General features: G+C 41.9%; 1 protein-coding gene across 9 annotated transcripts in view; it reads right to left on the bottom strand.

Moving 5' to 3' along the window:
- The window catches only part of DENND1A (DENN domain containing 1A), a 536,096-nt gene extending 518,258 nt beyond the window's left edge, over nucleotides 1-17,838 (bottom strand). For 3 of the 9 annotated variants that reach the window (XM_053562903.1, XM_053562912.1, XM_053562946.1), the window contains exon 1: nucleotides 17,580-17,834. In XM_053562903.1, coding sequence (XP_053418878.1) covers nucleotides 17,580-17,596 — 17 coding nt within the window. In that variant the 5' untranslated portion in view covers nucleotides 17,597-17,834. Of the gene's footprint in view, nucleotides 1-10,100; nucleotides 10,235-17,579 lie in introns of those variants that run through there. The other 6 variants (XM_053562936.1, XM_053562921.1, XM_053562941.1 and 3 more) reach the window with 6 other exon arrangements.
- Between the last annotated feature and the right edge of the window lie 633 nt (nucleotides 17,839-18,471).

Below are 18,471 nucleotides of genomic sequence, written 5' to 3'. Positions count from 1 at the left end.
GATGGATAAATCAGACTTAAATATTTAAGAACTTCTGTCAATCAAAAAGCACAATTAAATAAAAAGGCAAATCACAGATTGGGGAAAGATAATATCATGTACATATATCTGACAAGGTACTCCTTTAGCTAACAATATAAAAGATGCCTATCGTAAGAAAAGGACAAACACCCAGTTAAAAACAAGACAAGACTGGGTGGTGCCTGTGGCTCAAAGGAGTAGGGTGCTGGCCCCATATGCTGAAGGTGGTGGGTTCAAACCCAGCCCCAGCCAAAAACTGCAAAAAAAAAAAAAAATAATAATAATAAAGACAAGACCTTAACCAGCACATTACAAAAGAGGATATCCAGGCTTGGCGCCTGTAGCTCAAGCGGCTAAGGTACCAGCCACATACACCAGAGATGGCAATTCAAATCCAGCCCAGGCCTACCAAACAACAATGATAACTACAACCAAAAAATAGCTGGGCATTGTAGCAGGCACCTGTAGTCCCAGCTACTTGGGAGGCTGAGGTAAGAGAACCACTTAAGCCCAGGAGTTGGAGGTTGCTGTGAGCTGTAATGTCACGGCACTCTACCCAGGGCAAGACAGCTTGAGGCTCTGTCTCAAAAAAAAAGAGGATATCCAAATGACCAACAAGCATATGCAAAAGTGCTCCACATAACTGGTCATCAGAGAAATGCGGATAAAAACCACAGTGAGATATAAAGGAGGTGGCGGGTTCAAACCCAGCCCCAGCCAAAAACTGCAGGAAAAAAATAAAATAAAACAAAACCACAGTGAGCTACAAATACATTCTATTAATAGCTAATATGGCTAAAAATAAAAGAACAATGCCAAGTGTTGGATATGAAACAAGTGGAACTGTCATATATAACTGGTGAAGTATAAACTGGAAAATTGTCAGCATATATTAAGGCTAAACATACTTAAAATTTTTGAACAAAAGATTCCAATGCTAGGCTGGGCGCAGTGGCTCATACCTATGATCTTAGAGCTCTGGAAGGCAGAGGCCAGTGGATTGCCTGAGCTCATGAGTTCAAGACCTGCCTGAGCCAAAGCAGGACTCCATCTCTAAAAATAGCCAGGCGCCACAGCAGGTACTTGTAGTCTCAGCTACTTGGGAGGCTGAGGCAAGAGAATCACTTGAGCCCAAGAGTTTGAGGTTGCTATAAGCTGTGATAGCATAGCACTCTACTGAGGACGACAAAGTAAGACTCTAAAAAGAAGAGATTCCAATCCTGAGTATAAACCTAACATAAAGGAATGCTTTTGTTAACTGTGAGACATATGTAAGAATGTTCATGGCATCTTCATTCAAAATAGCAAAAATGGTAGTAACCAATGCCTGTTGACAATACAATAAATAAACTAAGTGGAGTGCTACACAGCAATGAAAAAGAGTGAACTACAGTACATATAATGTCACAGATGAATTCTACAGCTATAATCTAAAGCAAAAGAAGCCAGACACACAAGTACCTACTGCAAGATCTCATTTATATGAAGTTCAAGAATGGGCAAAATTGCTACCATGATACAAATCAGAACAGCGATTATTTTTCAAGAGGTATTGACTAGAAGGGGGCATGGAGAGTTTTATATGCTAGAGATATCCTATTTACCTTGATCTGAGTGGCGATTACACAATACATAACTATTAAAGTGGTATCTTTAGAATCTATGTACTTTACTACATATAAATTAATACCACAGTAAAAATGTAAGCAAAGATTTCCATGGAGATGAACAGTTGGTAACCAAATTTTCTTTAGGCCATGCTTAGCCAGGGATATATATTTTATATATATTGAGTATATATTATATTTTATATATTTTTTATAGTAAAATAAAAGTCCATAGAGACAACTAAACTCTTTTGAATTACATCTAAAACAAACAGAAGTGTGTAGAGAGAGAAGCCAACTAGCCAGGACCCTCAGGACCTAAGGAATACATAGCGCTGAGTTCCCTGTGTTTTCTCTTTTCTGTATATACCACAGTGTTGGAGCTAGAGAAGCCAGGCAATCCAGAAAGAACTGATGCAGACCCGCAAATGCTCCAATAACAGCCAGCTCTCTTACTGAGGGCAGACTACTAATAATGATTTGACAATCAGCTGAGTTCAAATACAAATTGGAGGGAACAACCAAGTTCTATTTAATAAATGTTAAGCCTTTGGAAAACCAAAAAAAAAAAAAAAAAAGCCAGCTCTCTATAGCGAAAGACCCAGAAAAAGGGAAGCAAAGACAAAAAACTTTTAGAAAATAACCATCAAACACTACAGAAACACCTATAGTCCCAACTGCACCTAAGTCCACAGGGGGCAAGCAGAGAGCCTGGATTTTCAGGCTGTGCTGAGAAGCCACATCCACTCCACCCCTACGAGGGTGCTGTTACAGAATGTGAGGACAGAGCTGGGACTTTCCTCATCCCCCAGAAGGCAGTAACGAGGACCCCCTCAATATGGCTTCCGAGGAAACTCCAAAGTGCCTGGACTTCTACCCTCCCCAGCTACACTGGGACAGTATCAAGGAGGGCTAGTGGAGACCGAGGACTCCCATTACCTCTCAGTGGTGACAAGACCACTCCCCTCCACCTCAGGCTGTCAGCTGAGGCCATGGTGGGAAGAAGAATAAAAGGCACTATCCCACCCAGCCAGGGAAGCATCAGTGGAGGTCTACTGGAGAGGCAGACTTCCCACCTCTACTCTATAGTAAACAGAATCCCTCACCTTGAATGTCAATGGAAGTAGAGTACAGACTGGACACGTACCATGTGTACATTTCAGTATAGTAGGCCTAGTTCCTTATGTTGACCACCTCCATACACTGACCAGTTAGGTACAGTCCCTTGGGTGGTCAGCATACAGAGAGGCTGTATTGCTGTATACCCCAAGCTGGCAAAAACATGGCAGAGCACCCTCCCCATCTTCTAGAGAAGTAGTAGCCAGCTAAAAGATAGTAGAAAAGTATCTTAAAGTTTGACTAGAAATTCTGTCAATCTAGCATGCTATACCCATACAAACTATAGATCAAATGTGAGAAAGACATTTTTCAGACGTGCAAGAAATCAGTTTTTTTTTTTTTTTTAGACAGAGCCTCAAGCTGTCGCCCTGGGTAGAGTGCTGTGGCATCACAGCTCACAGCAACCTCCAACTCCTGGGCTCAAGCAATTCTCCTGCCTCTGCCTCCCAAGTAGCTGGGACTACAGGCCCCCACCACAACCCCCAGGTATTTTTTGGTTGCAGCCATCATTGTTGTTTGATGGGCCCAGGCTGGATTCAAACCCACCAGCTTCGGTGTATGTGGCTGGCACCTTAGCTGCTTGAGCCACAGGCGCTGAGCCCAAAGTTCATTTTTTATGCACCCTTTCTGTAAATCTGCTGTTGTAGTTGTCTTCAAGAAGAACTTGAATATGTACTCCAGCAAACAAAACAAAATGTTAACTAAGAAATAATGAAATCAATCCTGGAAACTGATGAAGGACCGTTCCCCCTCTCCTGGTCCCTCCCATCTTCCTGTTCCTGATTTTATACAGACTGGAACAGGAAGACGGGAGGGACCCAGGAGAGGGGGAAAATCCTCAACGAAATCACAAGTATGAGTTCAAGTTTAGAAAACATTAAGGATAAAAAGTAAATCATGCGGGCGGCGCCTGTGGCTCAGTGAGTGGGGCGCCGGCCCCACATGCCGAGGGTGGCGGGTTCAAACCCAGCCCTGGCCAAACTGCAACAACAACAAAAAAAAAAAATAGCCGGGCATTGTGGCGGGCGCCTGTAGTCCCAGCTGCTCGGGAGGCTGAGGCAAGAGAATCGCGTAAGCCCAAGAGTTAAGAGGTTGCTGTGAGCCGTGTGACGCCACGGCACTCTACCCGAGGGCGGTACAGTGAGACTCTGTCTCTACAAAAAAAAAAGTAAATCATGCAAGAGAAAAAAAAATTAGAAACTCAGGTAAAGGAAGAATTTGGAAAAGAAGAACAAGAATACTATTTTGGTCAGGCATGGTGGTTCATGCCTATATAGCACTCTGGGAGGGTGAGGAGGGCAGATTGCCTGAGTTCACAAGTTCCGGACCAATCTCAGCCAGAGCAAGGCCTTGCCTCTAAAACTAACCAGGCGTTGTGGCGGGGTCCTGTAGTTCCAGCTACTTGGGAGGCTGAGGCAAGAGGATTGCTTAAGCCCAAGAGTTTGATGTTGCTGTGAGCTGTGACACTACAGCACTCTACCGAGGGTGACATAGTGAGACACTCTCAAAAAAAAAAAAAAAAAAAAAACTATTGGGGCAGCGCCTATGGCTCAGTGAGTAGGGCACCGGCCCCATATGCCGAGGGTGGCGGGTTCAAACCCAGCCCCGGCCAAACTGCAACAAAAAAATAGCCGGGCGTTGTGGCGGGCGCCTGTAGTCCCAGCTACTCGGGAGGCTGAGGCAAGAGAATCGCGTAAGCCCAAGAGTTAGAGGTTGCTGTGAGCCGTGTGAAGCCACGGCACTCTACCCGAGGGTGGTACAGTGAGACTCTGTCTCTACAAAAAAAAAAAAAAAAAAAAAAACTATTTTTAAACATCAATTCAAATATGATCAGGCCCCAGAGGTGCGAAGGCCCCACAAAGGCTACAAAGTAGAGGTTTCTATCTGCTAACACAAGAATGAAAATACCCGTACGTGTATGACTTCCTGGGCTGCTCTCTATACAGGGCTGGTGTCTACCATTGCTATTTTGTATGAATAAATGTAAAACTTAAAAAAAAAAAAAAAACTCAGATATGCTCCAAAAGAAATTTGGAATAATTTAAAATTCTGGATGGATTGTAATAAAAAATTCATATGACCCATTCTCCTTCAAAGGGGATGAAATTGTTCTAACACCCCACCTGGTCTACTATAGTTAAATACTTATATATAAATATTCATAATAACATTCCATGTTTAGAATTAACCTAAGGATAAATCATTGAAGTCTTGGTTCTGGCCATAAACCAAAATTGAAATGACCATATAAATCTAGAAGTATAGATTACTGAAGGCAAGAGAGCTTACTAGGGAAAAATCCTTCCCCTTACAAAGTGTGGAGTCAAGAGACAGTATTTAAACAGAAAATAAATAGGTTTAAGTTAAAGAATTCAAATAACATAAATATATAAAACACTGGATGAAGAAAAGTACTATAATGCTATTCATCTTTCATTTCAGAAAATCAACAGATAACTGTCTAAAGTTAATTACAGAGGGCTATAAACAACTAAAAATAGCATCAGTTAATAGAATTTGTCTCTGAAGAGTAGGACTGGGGAAGATCAGGGTAGAGAATTGTTGCACGTGACAGGGTCTTATGAACTATCTGATCTGTTACCCTGTGCATTCATAACTTTGATTAAAATAATTGTTAAAGTCTGACAAACACACTGTTGATGAAGCTGTAAAGCAACAAGCACACATGTGGGAAGATAGATTGGCACGAGCCCCACGGAGAATTTGACAACTACCTAGCAACTTTACATAAAAACTTACCCTTTGACCCAGCAATCCCATTTTAGGAATCTATCTCATCGGCATAATGATAAAAAATACAAAAAGACACACACACAACACTATTCATCACTGCACCATTAGTAATAATAAAAAACTAGAAGCAACCTAAATGTCCATCAGTATGAGACTCATTATACAAACCACTCTCTATCCACCCAATGAAGTACTATTTCTGTCCTACAGAGAAATGAGGAAATGAGCAATATACTTCTCTATATTGCCAGAAGTAATCTCTTTACAGAATATAGTATCATAAAATGAGAAAAGTCAAGGGGAAAAAAGGTCCATTTATCTGAGGGCCTGGAAATAGACAGCATGAATATATGAATGTATTTGCCTTTTTTCTTTTTAATGGAAGAATAAATGAAAATCTAAAAACAAACCATAATAGAACCTCCATAATTGACCATCTCCCTACACTGACCTCCTCAAGTTGACCTAATTTTCATAGACCAGACATGCACCACATGTATGTATCAGTACAGTAGGCCTCGTTCCTTATATTGAACAGTCTGTTACAGTCCCTTGGGCAGTCAACTTACAGAGGTTCTACTGTAGTTACCTATGGACAGAGAAGTAACAAGGTAAAAGGAAGGGACAGAAGCTAGATTTTTATGAGTCCATTTGTTTTGTAGGTTTGGCTTTGAAACAATATAAATATTTTATGTAGCATAAAAAAAGTTTTTAAAAGGCAGTCACTTTATGTAATTATAAAACAAAATTATTTTTAAAAGCCAACCACAAAAGAGTAAAAAAAAAAAAAAAAGTTTAAAACTGAGCTATGTATTGAATTGGTGACACAACCACATAGAAAAATTCTTTTTCCTGATTTAAAAACACTAATTGTCTATACATTCCTAGTGACAGACATCCTATGGACAAAAAGAACTGCCAAAATTAAAAAACCCAAAACATAACTGTTTTCAGTGATAGTATTGTTGGTGGTAATGTTGACACTTCTGTTGAGGTGTCTGGGTACTATGGGATAAAGAAAAATAATAATTATATTGGTGCTGTTGGAAACCAAGGTTTTTGGTTGGACTTAGGATATTCAGATGTAAGGATGATGAGGTTAAATAAAACTTCTACAGTCTGAAATTGGAAATAGCAATATGAACATACAGGACAATTTACCTTTCAAAATACACACACACATTTCTGACCCCTGGAGAAGGCTAGAAATTATGACTAACCTAACAGCAAACCTCCTTCCCCAACTACCAAAAGTTCTAAAACTCAGGCTTGATCTCTCATATTATTTCCCACCAAAAGGAACTAGTACTCCTTAGAGAAACAGTAGAATATAGGTCTGGAGCAAGAAACACACAAGATAAGCCTGGACTTTCTTGTCATATAAAAAGGCAAAGGAGCTATTGGGATCCTGTCAGGACTTCAGAGCAACTGGGCATGGTGGTGCATACCTGTAATCTTAACAACTCTAGAAGCTGAGGTGGGAGAAAGACTTGAGGCCAGCCTGGGCAACATAGCAAGACCCTCATCTCAAAAAAAAAAAAAAAAGGGGGGTGGGGACTTTAGAGTTCACTAGAAGTTCCCACTAGACAAAGATAGGACAAATTAAAGATCAATGAGGATAATAACTATAGTAGACTGAAATGTAGCAAATAGGTTTAAATGTATGAATTTAAAGGGACTCTGTCCCCCGAATCAATCAGTAAACTGTGGAAAATGCTAGGATAACTATTTGAAAAATAAAGGATTCAAGCATTTATCCTCCCTTTTCTATGTGCACCGTTTATCAGGGTAATCAAACCATTGAGATGGGGAAGTTTTCTTTCTACAAGTATTCTAGCTAATGTGAACAAGAAATGGGAGAAAATATTACCATTTTACAATCCCTAATAAATTGATGGATCAAAAAGAGAACCAGACATAATGTGCCACCACTTTTTAAGTATCCTTGCCAAGAAAAGTGACTTGATCAGATTCAAGATAATTTATCTAATTACCAACGTATAGTATTTAAAGGAGATAGAAGAACACATTAAACAAAACACACAATACAATGAAAACCATATAGGACAAACAACCCACTAATTCAAAAAATGAACTGCATGGGAGGGAAAATCGACTTATGAAATACATATTTAGCAATTGAAATGTATTACCTTAGTTGATTCAAACAAATCCACTGTTTAAAAAAACTGAAAGAACTTTGAACCCTGACTAGATATTAAGGAATTTTTGTAAATTTTATAGACATGATGATGTTCAGTTTTTAAAAAAAGACACCTATTTTTTGGAGGTATCTATTTTAAATACATATGAAAGTATTTAAGAATGATATAACATCTGGGATTTACGTTAAAATAATACAGGACTGGAGAATGGAGGAGGGAATTAGTCAGTTACCCATAAATAAAACTAGGTAAGTCATAAATTAATAAGTAGTATAACTAGTTAGAAATTTGGGAGCTCATTATATTTTCTAACTTCTACAGATGTTTAAAATTTTCCAAATTTTCCAAAATAAAAAAGTTTTAAAAATGAAAAATTGTGTTAAAATTGACTGAGCAGTGATATCAGCTAAACAGAGATAAATATAAATTATTTGCGTAAATCTTCACAAAACTAAAAAATTTCCTACATGATATATGGATGGAGGCACAAAATGTACTTAAATGTTGAATTATAATTGTAATTAGTTACATGCTCATCTTATCTCTCTTAGTAAACTAAAGGGTTCCTTTCTCTCCAACCAGCAAAAGGAACAGCACTTTGTATATACCAGGACCTCAATCCTTCAGATAAAGTCAGTGAAGTACTCTACATATCATCTTAACATTTTCACCAAAAGGATACAAATAACTTTGCTTTTCAAAAAATTAACTACACCACTATAAAAAAAAAAACCTTGCTTTGACCTTTTTTTGTAATTCTAAGATGTTCAGACAACTTTGTGTTTCGTCCTCTCCAAACAGTGTTAATGACGACTGACAATTCACTAAACGGTCATATCTCTGTGGCGGGCCAGACACAAGAGCTCTTTTAATTGTCACAATAACTGTACAGGTGAATTTATTAGCTTACTTTTATAAATTAAAAACAAATCTGAAGCTCAGAAATTCAGAATTCAGTGGGGGACTGCGTGCAGTTCTGGGGTCACAAAACTCCACTGCCAACATCCCCCATCCCCTCTCACACCCCAGAACATGAAAACTATCTCCATGGAGTCAAACAGCATCTTCTCTAGATTGGTTTCCTTCCTTCCAGTTCACTCATACAGCCTAGGCGAGGTCAATGCAACATCCCCGAAACCTTTTCTGTAGCTAAAGCAAGTTCAAAAGGCAATTTTCTCTCCCTCTCTGAATCTGCAGGGACAGATTTCCCTTGGGCAACTTGGTCCAACCCACTTTAATCTTACTTACCTAACAAAAGACACGTGTTCACTACGGAAACCTTGAAGATTCCTTCCTTTCTCAAAGCAGACTAAAAGGCCTTCTACCACTTATACCTCAGAAAAGCAAACGCATTATATAACCAGTCCTCACCTTACAAACACCCATTTATAATGTAGCTTTGCTAACCTGGGCAAGTTATCTTTGATTCTTCTCTTTTCTCTTGCATGTAATTTGTCACCAAGTCATGTCAATCCTACCTAAAATCTTTCTCAAATCCATACCTTGTCTTTCCACTACAAAATCCCTAATCAGGCCTTGATCTTCTGCAATATAAACTATTACATAGTCCCATAATTTGGGGGCCTCCCATTTTTTTCCATGCAGTCTTCCTAACAGTAAAAAGTTGAACATACATCTGTGCCCATTTATAAATTAAAACAACACCTTACTATACTAATACGTACATTAGAAAATACAGAAACAAATTTTAAAGGTTGATATAAAGTTCTAATATATTCTTCTCAAATTCCAATGGATCATCTTGCACAAGCCAGGGATACTGCTACTCTAAACTACTGATGCCAGGTAATATACCTTTAGAGTCCCCAATCACAACCTGAATTCAACCCTTCAATGGCATCATGTCCTGATAATGCAAGCCTATAATCTTTATCCTCACATCCTATATTTCAGCTATACCTTTTATCTCCCTCTGACTTTGGCACACACAGTTCTCTCTGCCTGGAATGTCCTTGCCCTTGACAGTTGACGATTTGTATAATACATACGTATGTAACAGTATCTCTACAAGAAAAGCACATTCTAGATGCCACAACCAACTTACAAAAATTAACTTTCAGTTCATGACTTTCAATGTCACCTATCTTTTTTACAGGAATTTATATACTGAATACACCTTTTGTTACTTTTTTTGGTTCCTTTCAGATACTCGGAAAGAATGAGTATGAATTCCAATAAAAGTAGAGGAGACTGGCTTTTTCTTCTCTTGTTTATTTTTCTTCCTTGTTTATCTTTCCACATCCTAACAAAACCCTTTTAAGCAAAAAGGATGTTGCAAACCCAGAGATTAGTACCCCCTAAGGCCAGGAAAAAGTTGAACCTTTCCAACTGCAACCAGAACTCCAATCAGAAACTTATACAGATTGAATAGCTGAATGCAAACATTTTTCTAGAACAATACTCCAGGCTTTACCTTCCCGATTTGAACCTTCCTGTCAGGCAACCCCCTCCAAGTTGACTGCAAAGGCTATGAGAAGAACGTTGGAGTAGCACCAATACATTTTCCATGAAAGTTCAAGTGGCTGACTCTGAGCACTAATAATGGAAAGCTCAGACTCCAAGGAGACTCTCCTTCCAAAGTCCCCCAAGTCTTTCTTCTGTGATGACAGGGAGCAAAGTGCTGTGGCAGAGAGGAGGAGGAGAAGATGAGGCATTAAGGGAGAAGGCTAGAGAGGAAGTCACACTTCAACTCCTAGTCTCATCACAGAGAAAGCTGTCAGTTGTGCTCTACAAAAGTCTCAAGGAGAACCAATTCTGTTCTGCACTTTGGTAATGGGATCCTTCCAAAAAAAAAAAAAAAGAAAGAAAAGAAAAAGACTGAGAGATATATTAAGACCCTAATGCCACTTCCCTATACTTGCAAACAATGATACAGGTTTATCCTCACATAACTTCCACTATTCTTGCTTTAGGAATTTCTCCTCCCTGCTCCAAAACTCCCCTTTTTGTTCAAGTCCTAACTCTTTTGAGAAACCTATCTGTCCACGCTGATTTTTTGTTTTCTATACAACCCATTTGGGCCAAATCAAAACCACAATGAGATACCACTTTACACAAAATGGTACAGGTGCTTTGGAAAACAATTTCAACAATTGCTCAAAATGTTAAGAAGAGTTATTGTGTGACCCAGCAGTTCCACTCCTAAGTATATATCCGAGAGAAATGAAAACATTACATCCAGACTCAACACCCAGAGCACAGTGGTTATGGTGCCAGTCACATACACCCAGGCTGGCGGGTTCAAACCCAGCCCAGGCCAGCTAAAACAACAACTACAACCAAAAATAGCCAGGCGTTATGACAGCGCCTGTAGTCCCAGCTACTTGGGAGGCTGAGGCAAGAGAACTGCTTAAGCTCAAGAGTTGGAGGTTGCTGCCACGACACTCTACTGAGGGTGACATAGTGAGACTCTGTCTCAAAAAAAAAAAAAAAAATCACATCCTTATAAAATGTTTGCAGCAGTATTATTCATAATAGAAAAGTGGAAACAACTCAAATACCTAACAACTGATAAAGGGATGAGTAAAATGTGATGTCCCCATATAATTATATTATTCAGCAATAAAAACAATGAAACAAACATGCCCTCAACATGGATAAATTTTTTTTTTTTTTTTTGGCCGGGGCTGGGTTTGAACCAGCCACCTCCGGCATATGGGACTGGCGCCCTACCCGCTGAGCCACAGGTGCCGCCCAACATGGATAAATTTTGAAATTGTTATGCTAAGTAAAAGAATCCAAACACAAAGCGCAATGTATTTTATGAGTCCATTTATATGAAATGCCCTGAATAGACAAATCTACAGCAAGTAGAAGTAAATTAATAATTGCCCAGGGCTGAAGGGTTTCAGGGAATGGTGAATGATTACTACTACTTATTAACAGGTACAGGGTTTCTTCCTGGGGTGATGAAAACATTCTGGAATTAGAGTAGTGATCAATCACATTTTTGTGACTATACTAAAAACATCTTTCATTATATGCTTTAAAAGAGTAAATTTTATAGTACATGAATCATATCTTAATAAAGCAGTTTTCAGATTACCATGACCTATACCATGACCTTGCTCAGGCTCAGTCCCTGACCTCTCTTTAGGCTCTCTGCCATTGATCACTATTCAAACCACCAGCTTTTTGTGAGTTCCTGAAATAAGTCTAGAGTTTTCTTGCCTCATGGACTCTATGCTCCACCCTTTGCCTGGAATAAAAAGCCTTGCCTAGTCTCTACATGACTAATACTTTCTCATCCTTCAATTCTCAGCACAAATGTCACCCCCACAGTGAGTCCTTCCCTCTCCACTCCATCTAAAATAGGACAGCCACTCCCATCACTGTCTCAGCCTCTGGTCTGCTTCCTGTACAGCACATCCACATAGCTTATGCGAATTTACTTGCCTTATTACCGGGCAGATCCACCAGACTGTAAGCACCACAAGAAAGGAATGGATACTGTTCACCATTGTAAGTCCCAACATCTAGCATTCTGGCATTTAAGTATCTAACATTGCCAGTATCTGGCAATTTCTTACTTCCCTAACATGCCATGTTCTCATACATCCTCCTTCCTCTGTTGATACTACCATTGCCAACATAGCCACTGCCTCTACTCCATCACCACCTCGACCCCCTTCACACCCTTACTCTTCTCTCAGCTAAAACATTATCTCCTTGGTGAAGCTTTCCTTTCTTGACATCTCCTGCGCCGAAACAGTCTCTCCCACACTTACCTATTCATCACTGGCTGTATCTCAACCATAGCAATTCTCTCATTGTATTATAGTTGATTGTTTCGGTGAGGAGGGAACCTGGATGGGGTTGCTTTTTATATTTATGTCTACTACTTTAGAAAGACTTAAAGCAAAGAAAAATCTTTTCATTTTTGCGTCCCTTTTGTACTAGCACACTAGGACTTAGCACACTGCTACTACTAATTATGACAATAGTAATAATGGATAACATTTATTAAGTGTCTAGTATGTGCTTGACAGTCTTCTCAGTTCTGTATCAGGTGATCAATGAATTAATGGGTAAATTTCTTGGTCACCAACCTCAAAGAGGTCGGTCCCCTGACAGGGACAAAAGACAGGCATACCGGCTAATGCAGAATAACCACCACAAGGCCACGTCAGTTGCCCTGTCCTGTGCTGATGCCTTCAAATCCTAGAGTATGCTTTTCTCTGAGTCCATAAATGTCAGGTTTCTTCAAACTCACTTAGAATACTTCCTTCCATTACTTACAACCCACTTCCTGCACTTGGTGCCTGGAAGCAATTTCTAGGATGTCACCACAGCAGTATTAAAACTGCCATACAGTTTCCTGCTGTGTGTCTGCATTATCAGTTAAATTGTTTATTAACCACATTCCAGTCCACCGGGATCTCCCTAACACTAAATAAGATTTAAATATACCTGTGGAAGGTTGTCAGTTACCACTGCTCTTTTTATCCCTCTAGATCAGCGGTTCTCAACCTGTGGGTCACGACCCCTTTGGGGTTTGAACGACCCTTTCACAGGGGTCGCCTAAATACATCCTGCATATCAGATATTTACGATTCATAACAGTAGCAAAATTACAGTTATGAAGTAGCAACGAGAATAATTTTATGGTTGGGGGTCACCACAACATAAGGAACTGTTATTAAAGGGTCGAGGCATTAGGAAGGCTGAGAACCACTGCTCTAGATCAACGATTTCCAGCCAGTGTGCCATGAGAAGATCTTAGGTGTGCCTCCAACATTTTTAAAGATCATTAATTATTTTCAAAAGAAGTTAAAAGCACCGTATCTTTTTTTCACTCTTTTATTTTTTTGATCAACGTAATTTAAGTGTGCCATGGAAGTTTAACTAGGTCAAATGTGCCTTAAGATAAAAATGGTTGAAAAACCCTGGGCTACATAAATGCCGTCTCATGGTTAAGGTTTAGGTTTCCAGGATGCTGCCTGTATACCCAGAGCTTCTCTTTCCCTTATCAATTAGATGCTTGGTTTGAGGCAAGATGATATTCCTTTATTTAAATGAACATGAATTAACTATTCTTTAGTAAAAGAGAACATCTGCCTAGACCAGTGCAATTTGGTTTAACTTCAGATAACACATAAAAACTCTTTCTCCTTAAGGTTTTAAATGGCACGCTGTTCTTTTAACTCTGTGTACACTCAACTCAGAGAACTCGTCTTAGTTTGGGTCTTAACTCAGATCCTAACATATTTCTTAAATGCATTCTATGAAGTCTTTCTAAATAACCATGTGCCAAGCATTGAGTCTAACACAGGGAACTCCAAAGACGAGATAGTCTCTGCTCTCAAGAAGTTTACTTATAACTTAGTATGGGAGACAGACAAGGAACTAGATTTATAATAGAACTATGTGCTAAGTAAAAGGGGCCACAAACACATGAAACAAGGGGATGTGGCCTAGCCTGGGTAGGGGGAGCAGTGGTGATGGGGAAACAGCATTAGGGCAAGCACCTTAGGTCTATAAACTTCCCATTATCTCCTTTGAAATTTTTGGCTAATAAATGGGCGTGGTGGTTCATGCCTGTAATCTTAGCACTATGGGAGGTGGGTGGATTGAGTTTGAGACCAGTCTGAGCAAGAGCAAAACACTGTCTCTACTAAAAATAGAAAAACTAGGGAGGCATTGTGGCAGGTGCCTGTAATCACAGCTACTCACAAAACTGGGGCAAATCCCTCGAACCCAGGAGTTTGAGTTTGCTGTGAGCTATGATGCCAGAGCACTCTACCCAGGGCAACAGAGACTGTCTCAAAAAAAAGAAAAGAAAAGAAAAAGAAAGGGTGGTGCCTGTGGCTCAAGGAGTAGGGCGCCAGTCCCATATGCTGGAGGTGGTGGGTTCAAACCCAGCCCCGGCCAAAAACCACAAAAAAAAAAAAAAAAAAAGAAAAATGTGGCTAATAAATAGCATCTACACCAATGAATAGTTGGGAGGTTTTGATGAAATGGTTCATACATAAACCATTACCATGGTGCCTGACATATTGTGCTTAACCAGGTTTAGCTTGAAAGCAAAGTCTGATCAAGCTTAAATCTCAACTGACCTGTGCCTAGCAACACACATGCTTTACTATTCATTATACAAAAGACATCAGCTTCATAATTACACATATTGGTTTTAATCAACTTTTATTTTTTAATAATGAGACAATGTTAAGTCTTTCTCTGCAAAATATCAGTCTAATTCCTTGAACATTAAAACTTCCTTCATTGGGTGCGGCGCCTGAGGCTCAGTTGGTAGGGCACCGGCCCCATATGCCGAGCGTGGCAGGTTCAAACCCAGCCCCGGCCAAACTGCAACAAAAAAATAGCCGGGCGTTGTGGCGGGCGCCTGTAGTCCCAGCTGCTCGGGAGGCTGAGGCAAGAGAATCGCGTAAGCCCAAGAGTTAGAGGTTGCTGTGAACCGTGTCACGCCACGGCACTCTACCCGAGGGTGGTACAGTGAGACTCTGTCTCTACAAAAAAAAAAAAAAAAAAACTTCCTTCATTGCCTGAAACATATCTTTCTCTCATATTTCCAGTATAAAATATAGAAGTTCTTAGCTTTTTGATAAAGTTTAAAAAGAAAAAGACTAACAATCACTGAGTTTGAACATGGGCCAAGCATTCATCTTGACACTGTGTTTATTGCTCATAATGACCTGCAACCTGCTCATAGTCCTCACCAGTTTCCCCTCAGGGAAACTGAGGTTCAAAGAGGTAGTGTGTGCAAAGTTTCACACTTAGCATGAAAAAGAACTGGAATTTGAGCCTAAATTTGATTTTACATTGTCCTGCTGACATGAGAGATAAGCAAGGGAAAACTCAGGGAGATCCCACCCTTAAGATTGTCCCAATGAAGCCTACACACTTAGATTTCACCTTGAGCTAATTCTGCCCTGCCAGGATGAAATGGCCTGTAGTTACCAAAGCTGTTTTCTCCAAAAACTAGGCCAGCACCCAGGACCATTTCCTCTCTACCTGTCCATCCCCATTCCTAGCTGCAGGCAGAAGTTGCATAATCAACAGTCACTATAAATCACAACTACTTTTCACAACTTCTCTTCATATTCCCTTTCAGTTTCACAGGTAACATATTTCCCAAGCCTGAGTTTTTACCACAGAGCAGTCTAGTTTCAAGATCAATAAGACTATTCTTCATACTAATTTCATGCTTAATACAATTTCATACCTTAGTAAATTCCCTTGCCCAAGTGCTCAGAATGATGGGTTCCACAAAACTCACTTGAGAAATATATTTGTCAACCTGCTACCTCCAAAAGCAAAAGAGACTGGATTGCTATCATCTGAACTTCTACTTGTTGGATTATAATGCTGGTTCTGACACTCATCACCTAGTGTCAGGCAAGTTTCTGAACTTTTCTGTAACAAGAAGGGTAAGTGTCCTCATGTATACTCTGCGACTCTAAGGTGGCCTTTGGAAAGTGTTTCTAAGTGCTATTGAAATCCAAGTTTACAACTCTTACTTGGAAGCAGGAGCTAAACTTGGAGTGCCTCTTTAATCCAAATGCTTCACAAATTACATCTTTGTATCTCCCAAGCCTCTCAAGCTCTTGTTTGGAGCATGCTTCTAACTTTTTTTTCTCATTTCCACAAAAATAAAGAATCAACAGAGTGCTCATCCAACTCTTCCATTTTCATTATCATAAGCAAACTTTTCTTGTTTCATTTATCAGACAACATTTTGTAAGTAGGAAGCCTAACCACTTAGAGGACTGCGAGGCTGGAAGGGTCACACTGCATGGGCATTATGAAGGCAAGAGATGCAACGTTTAAATTCACCCTGAAAGCCCTTCTCCTTTCAAACTTCCCTACCACAAGTCTCACAGAATGCTGAAATAAACACATTCCACAGACTTTCCAGTAAGGGATCTTAAAGTGTCCTGTGAAAATTGTTTTACAAAACAGCCTATGTTGTCAACTTTGTTTTTTAATGTCCTTAAACAATTCTATTAGTCACAGAGAAAAAGTGAACATTTGTTAGTAATTAGAGATAAAGCATCTCATGTTCTGGGGCTAAGGGAGAGGCCAGTAGAGGACCTGGCTGAGAAGGGAGATAGAGTCCAAAGCAACACACCCAAATTGGACTGCATAAAAGTTGCACTTTCCAAAGTCAACTTCTGTCTAGGAGGAGGGCAACAATGTTTCAGTGGTTCTAAAGTTTGATGTATCAACAATTTCCCCGGAAAACTCACCCCGGACTAGGGACTCCAGGTGAATGAATGAGTGAGGGAATTTGCCGGGTTGGATTACAAAGCCTTTCCAACAATCATGAAGATCAGGTGCTCAGTTACAACAGAGGCATCTTCCTTCATAGTCTTTGGCCCTTGCTGTGTGTAGACTTTCACAGATAAGAGGGAGAAATAGGAGAAGAAGGGCCTTCCTCCCCAGGCCCTCCGGACCTTAAATCAAGGAGTGGCCCCTCCCTCTAAGAACCTCACGCTTTTTCGGTTGGGGCTGCAGGCCTCAAGCAGCCACAGTGCAACCTCTCAGGACCTGCCAACTCTCTGGGGCGCCCCAAACACACCCATTTGGGGAGTTGCTTCCGGAGATTTCCCTCTCCCCCTCCCAGCACTTGCATTACCATTTTCGGGGGTTCTCCGTAAACCTGGGGAGGGGGGCCACCTTGTAATCTCAGCTGTTCCCGCCCCCAGGTGAGGAGCGGACACCTGACCACCAGAACCCTTCCACCCCGCGGGCACCCGCCCCCGCGCCTGCCTGGATCGCCATGGCAACGGTCCCCCTCCCCGCGTGACGCCGGCACGCGGGGCGCCCCTCTGGTCCCGGCAACAAGTCCCCCGCGCGGCCCGCGGCCTGCAGCCCTCGGCCGGCCTCGCCGCCCCGCGCCCGGCCCGGCTCCGCCCGGCCCGGCCGCACTCACTTGATCCTGGAGCCCATGGTCCCCGGGCCTCCTCATGGGCCCGCGGGCCCCGCTCGGCGCTGCGTTGCCCGCCCGCCCGCCGCCGACCGGCCTCCCTCTGGCGTTTTCCCCGCCCCTTCCTCCCTTCCCTCAGGCTGGTGCCCGCCCGCTCGAGGCTCGCTCCCTCGCCGCCGCCGCCGCCGCCACCGCCAGGGGTTAATGTACTCGCTCGAGCCCGGCGAACGCCATGGTCGCCGGCGCGCGTGCCCGACGCGCACCGCCTCCGCCGCCTCTCACATCGCCGCCCCCGCCCGCCCGCGCGCGCCGCCGCCGCCGCCGCCCGCGGGCGCTGCTGGGAAATGTAGTCCGCTCGCGGGAGGCGGGCCCGCGGGGGGGGCGGGAAGCGCGCGCTCCCAGCGCATCTCGCCGGGCGAGGTCATCCAGGACCTAGGCTCCCCGATGCAGGCCCTTACGGACCTCCACCCACTGTTCTCCTTGAGAAACTCCCCTTCTGGCCCCCTCTAGAGACTCTAACCCTATCATGCAGACCCCAAGCCCTTTCGAAGAATCCTTCACCCACTCTTCCCCTGTGGCGTCCTTCCATCCTGTAGCTCTCAAAGGGAAATAATTTGTCTCCCGGGAAGGCCTGGATGAAAACAAGTCTTCCCTTTGAAAATGCCTACCTTCCAGTAAGTCTTAGGACCCTGTCACACCACACATCCCCGCATGATCCTTTCTTCTTCTCTTAGGCCTTTAACTCTTGTGCCCCAACGAAAGCCGCCTGGGGGCTTCGGAGGACTCCCGGAGGCTGGGCCTCCGCCTCTGCACCTCTGCACCTCTGCACCTCTGCAGCTCTACACCTCTAAAGCTCTGCAGCTCTGCACCTCTGCACCTCTGCACCTCTGCCTCCCTT

This window comes from Nycticebus coucang, chromosome 2, assembly GCF_027406575.1.
Source record: "Nycticebus coucang isolate mNycCou1 chromosome 2, mNycCou1.pri, whole genome shotgun sequence".
In the NCBI taxonomy this organism is placed as follows: Eukaryota; Metazoa; Chordata; class Mammalia; order Primates; family Lorisidae; genus Nycticebus; species Nycticebus coucang.
This window is presented reverse-complemented; position numbering and strand designations above follow the sequence as displayed.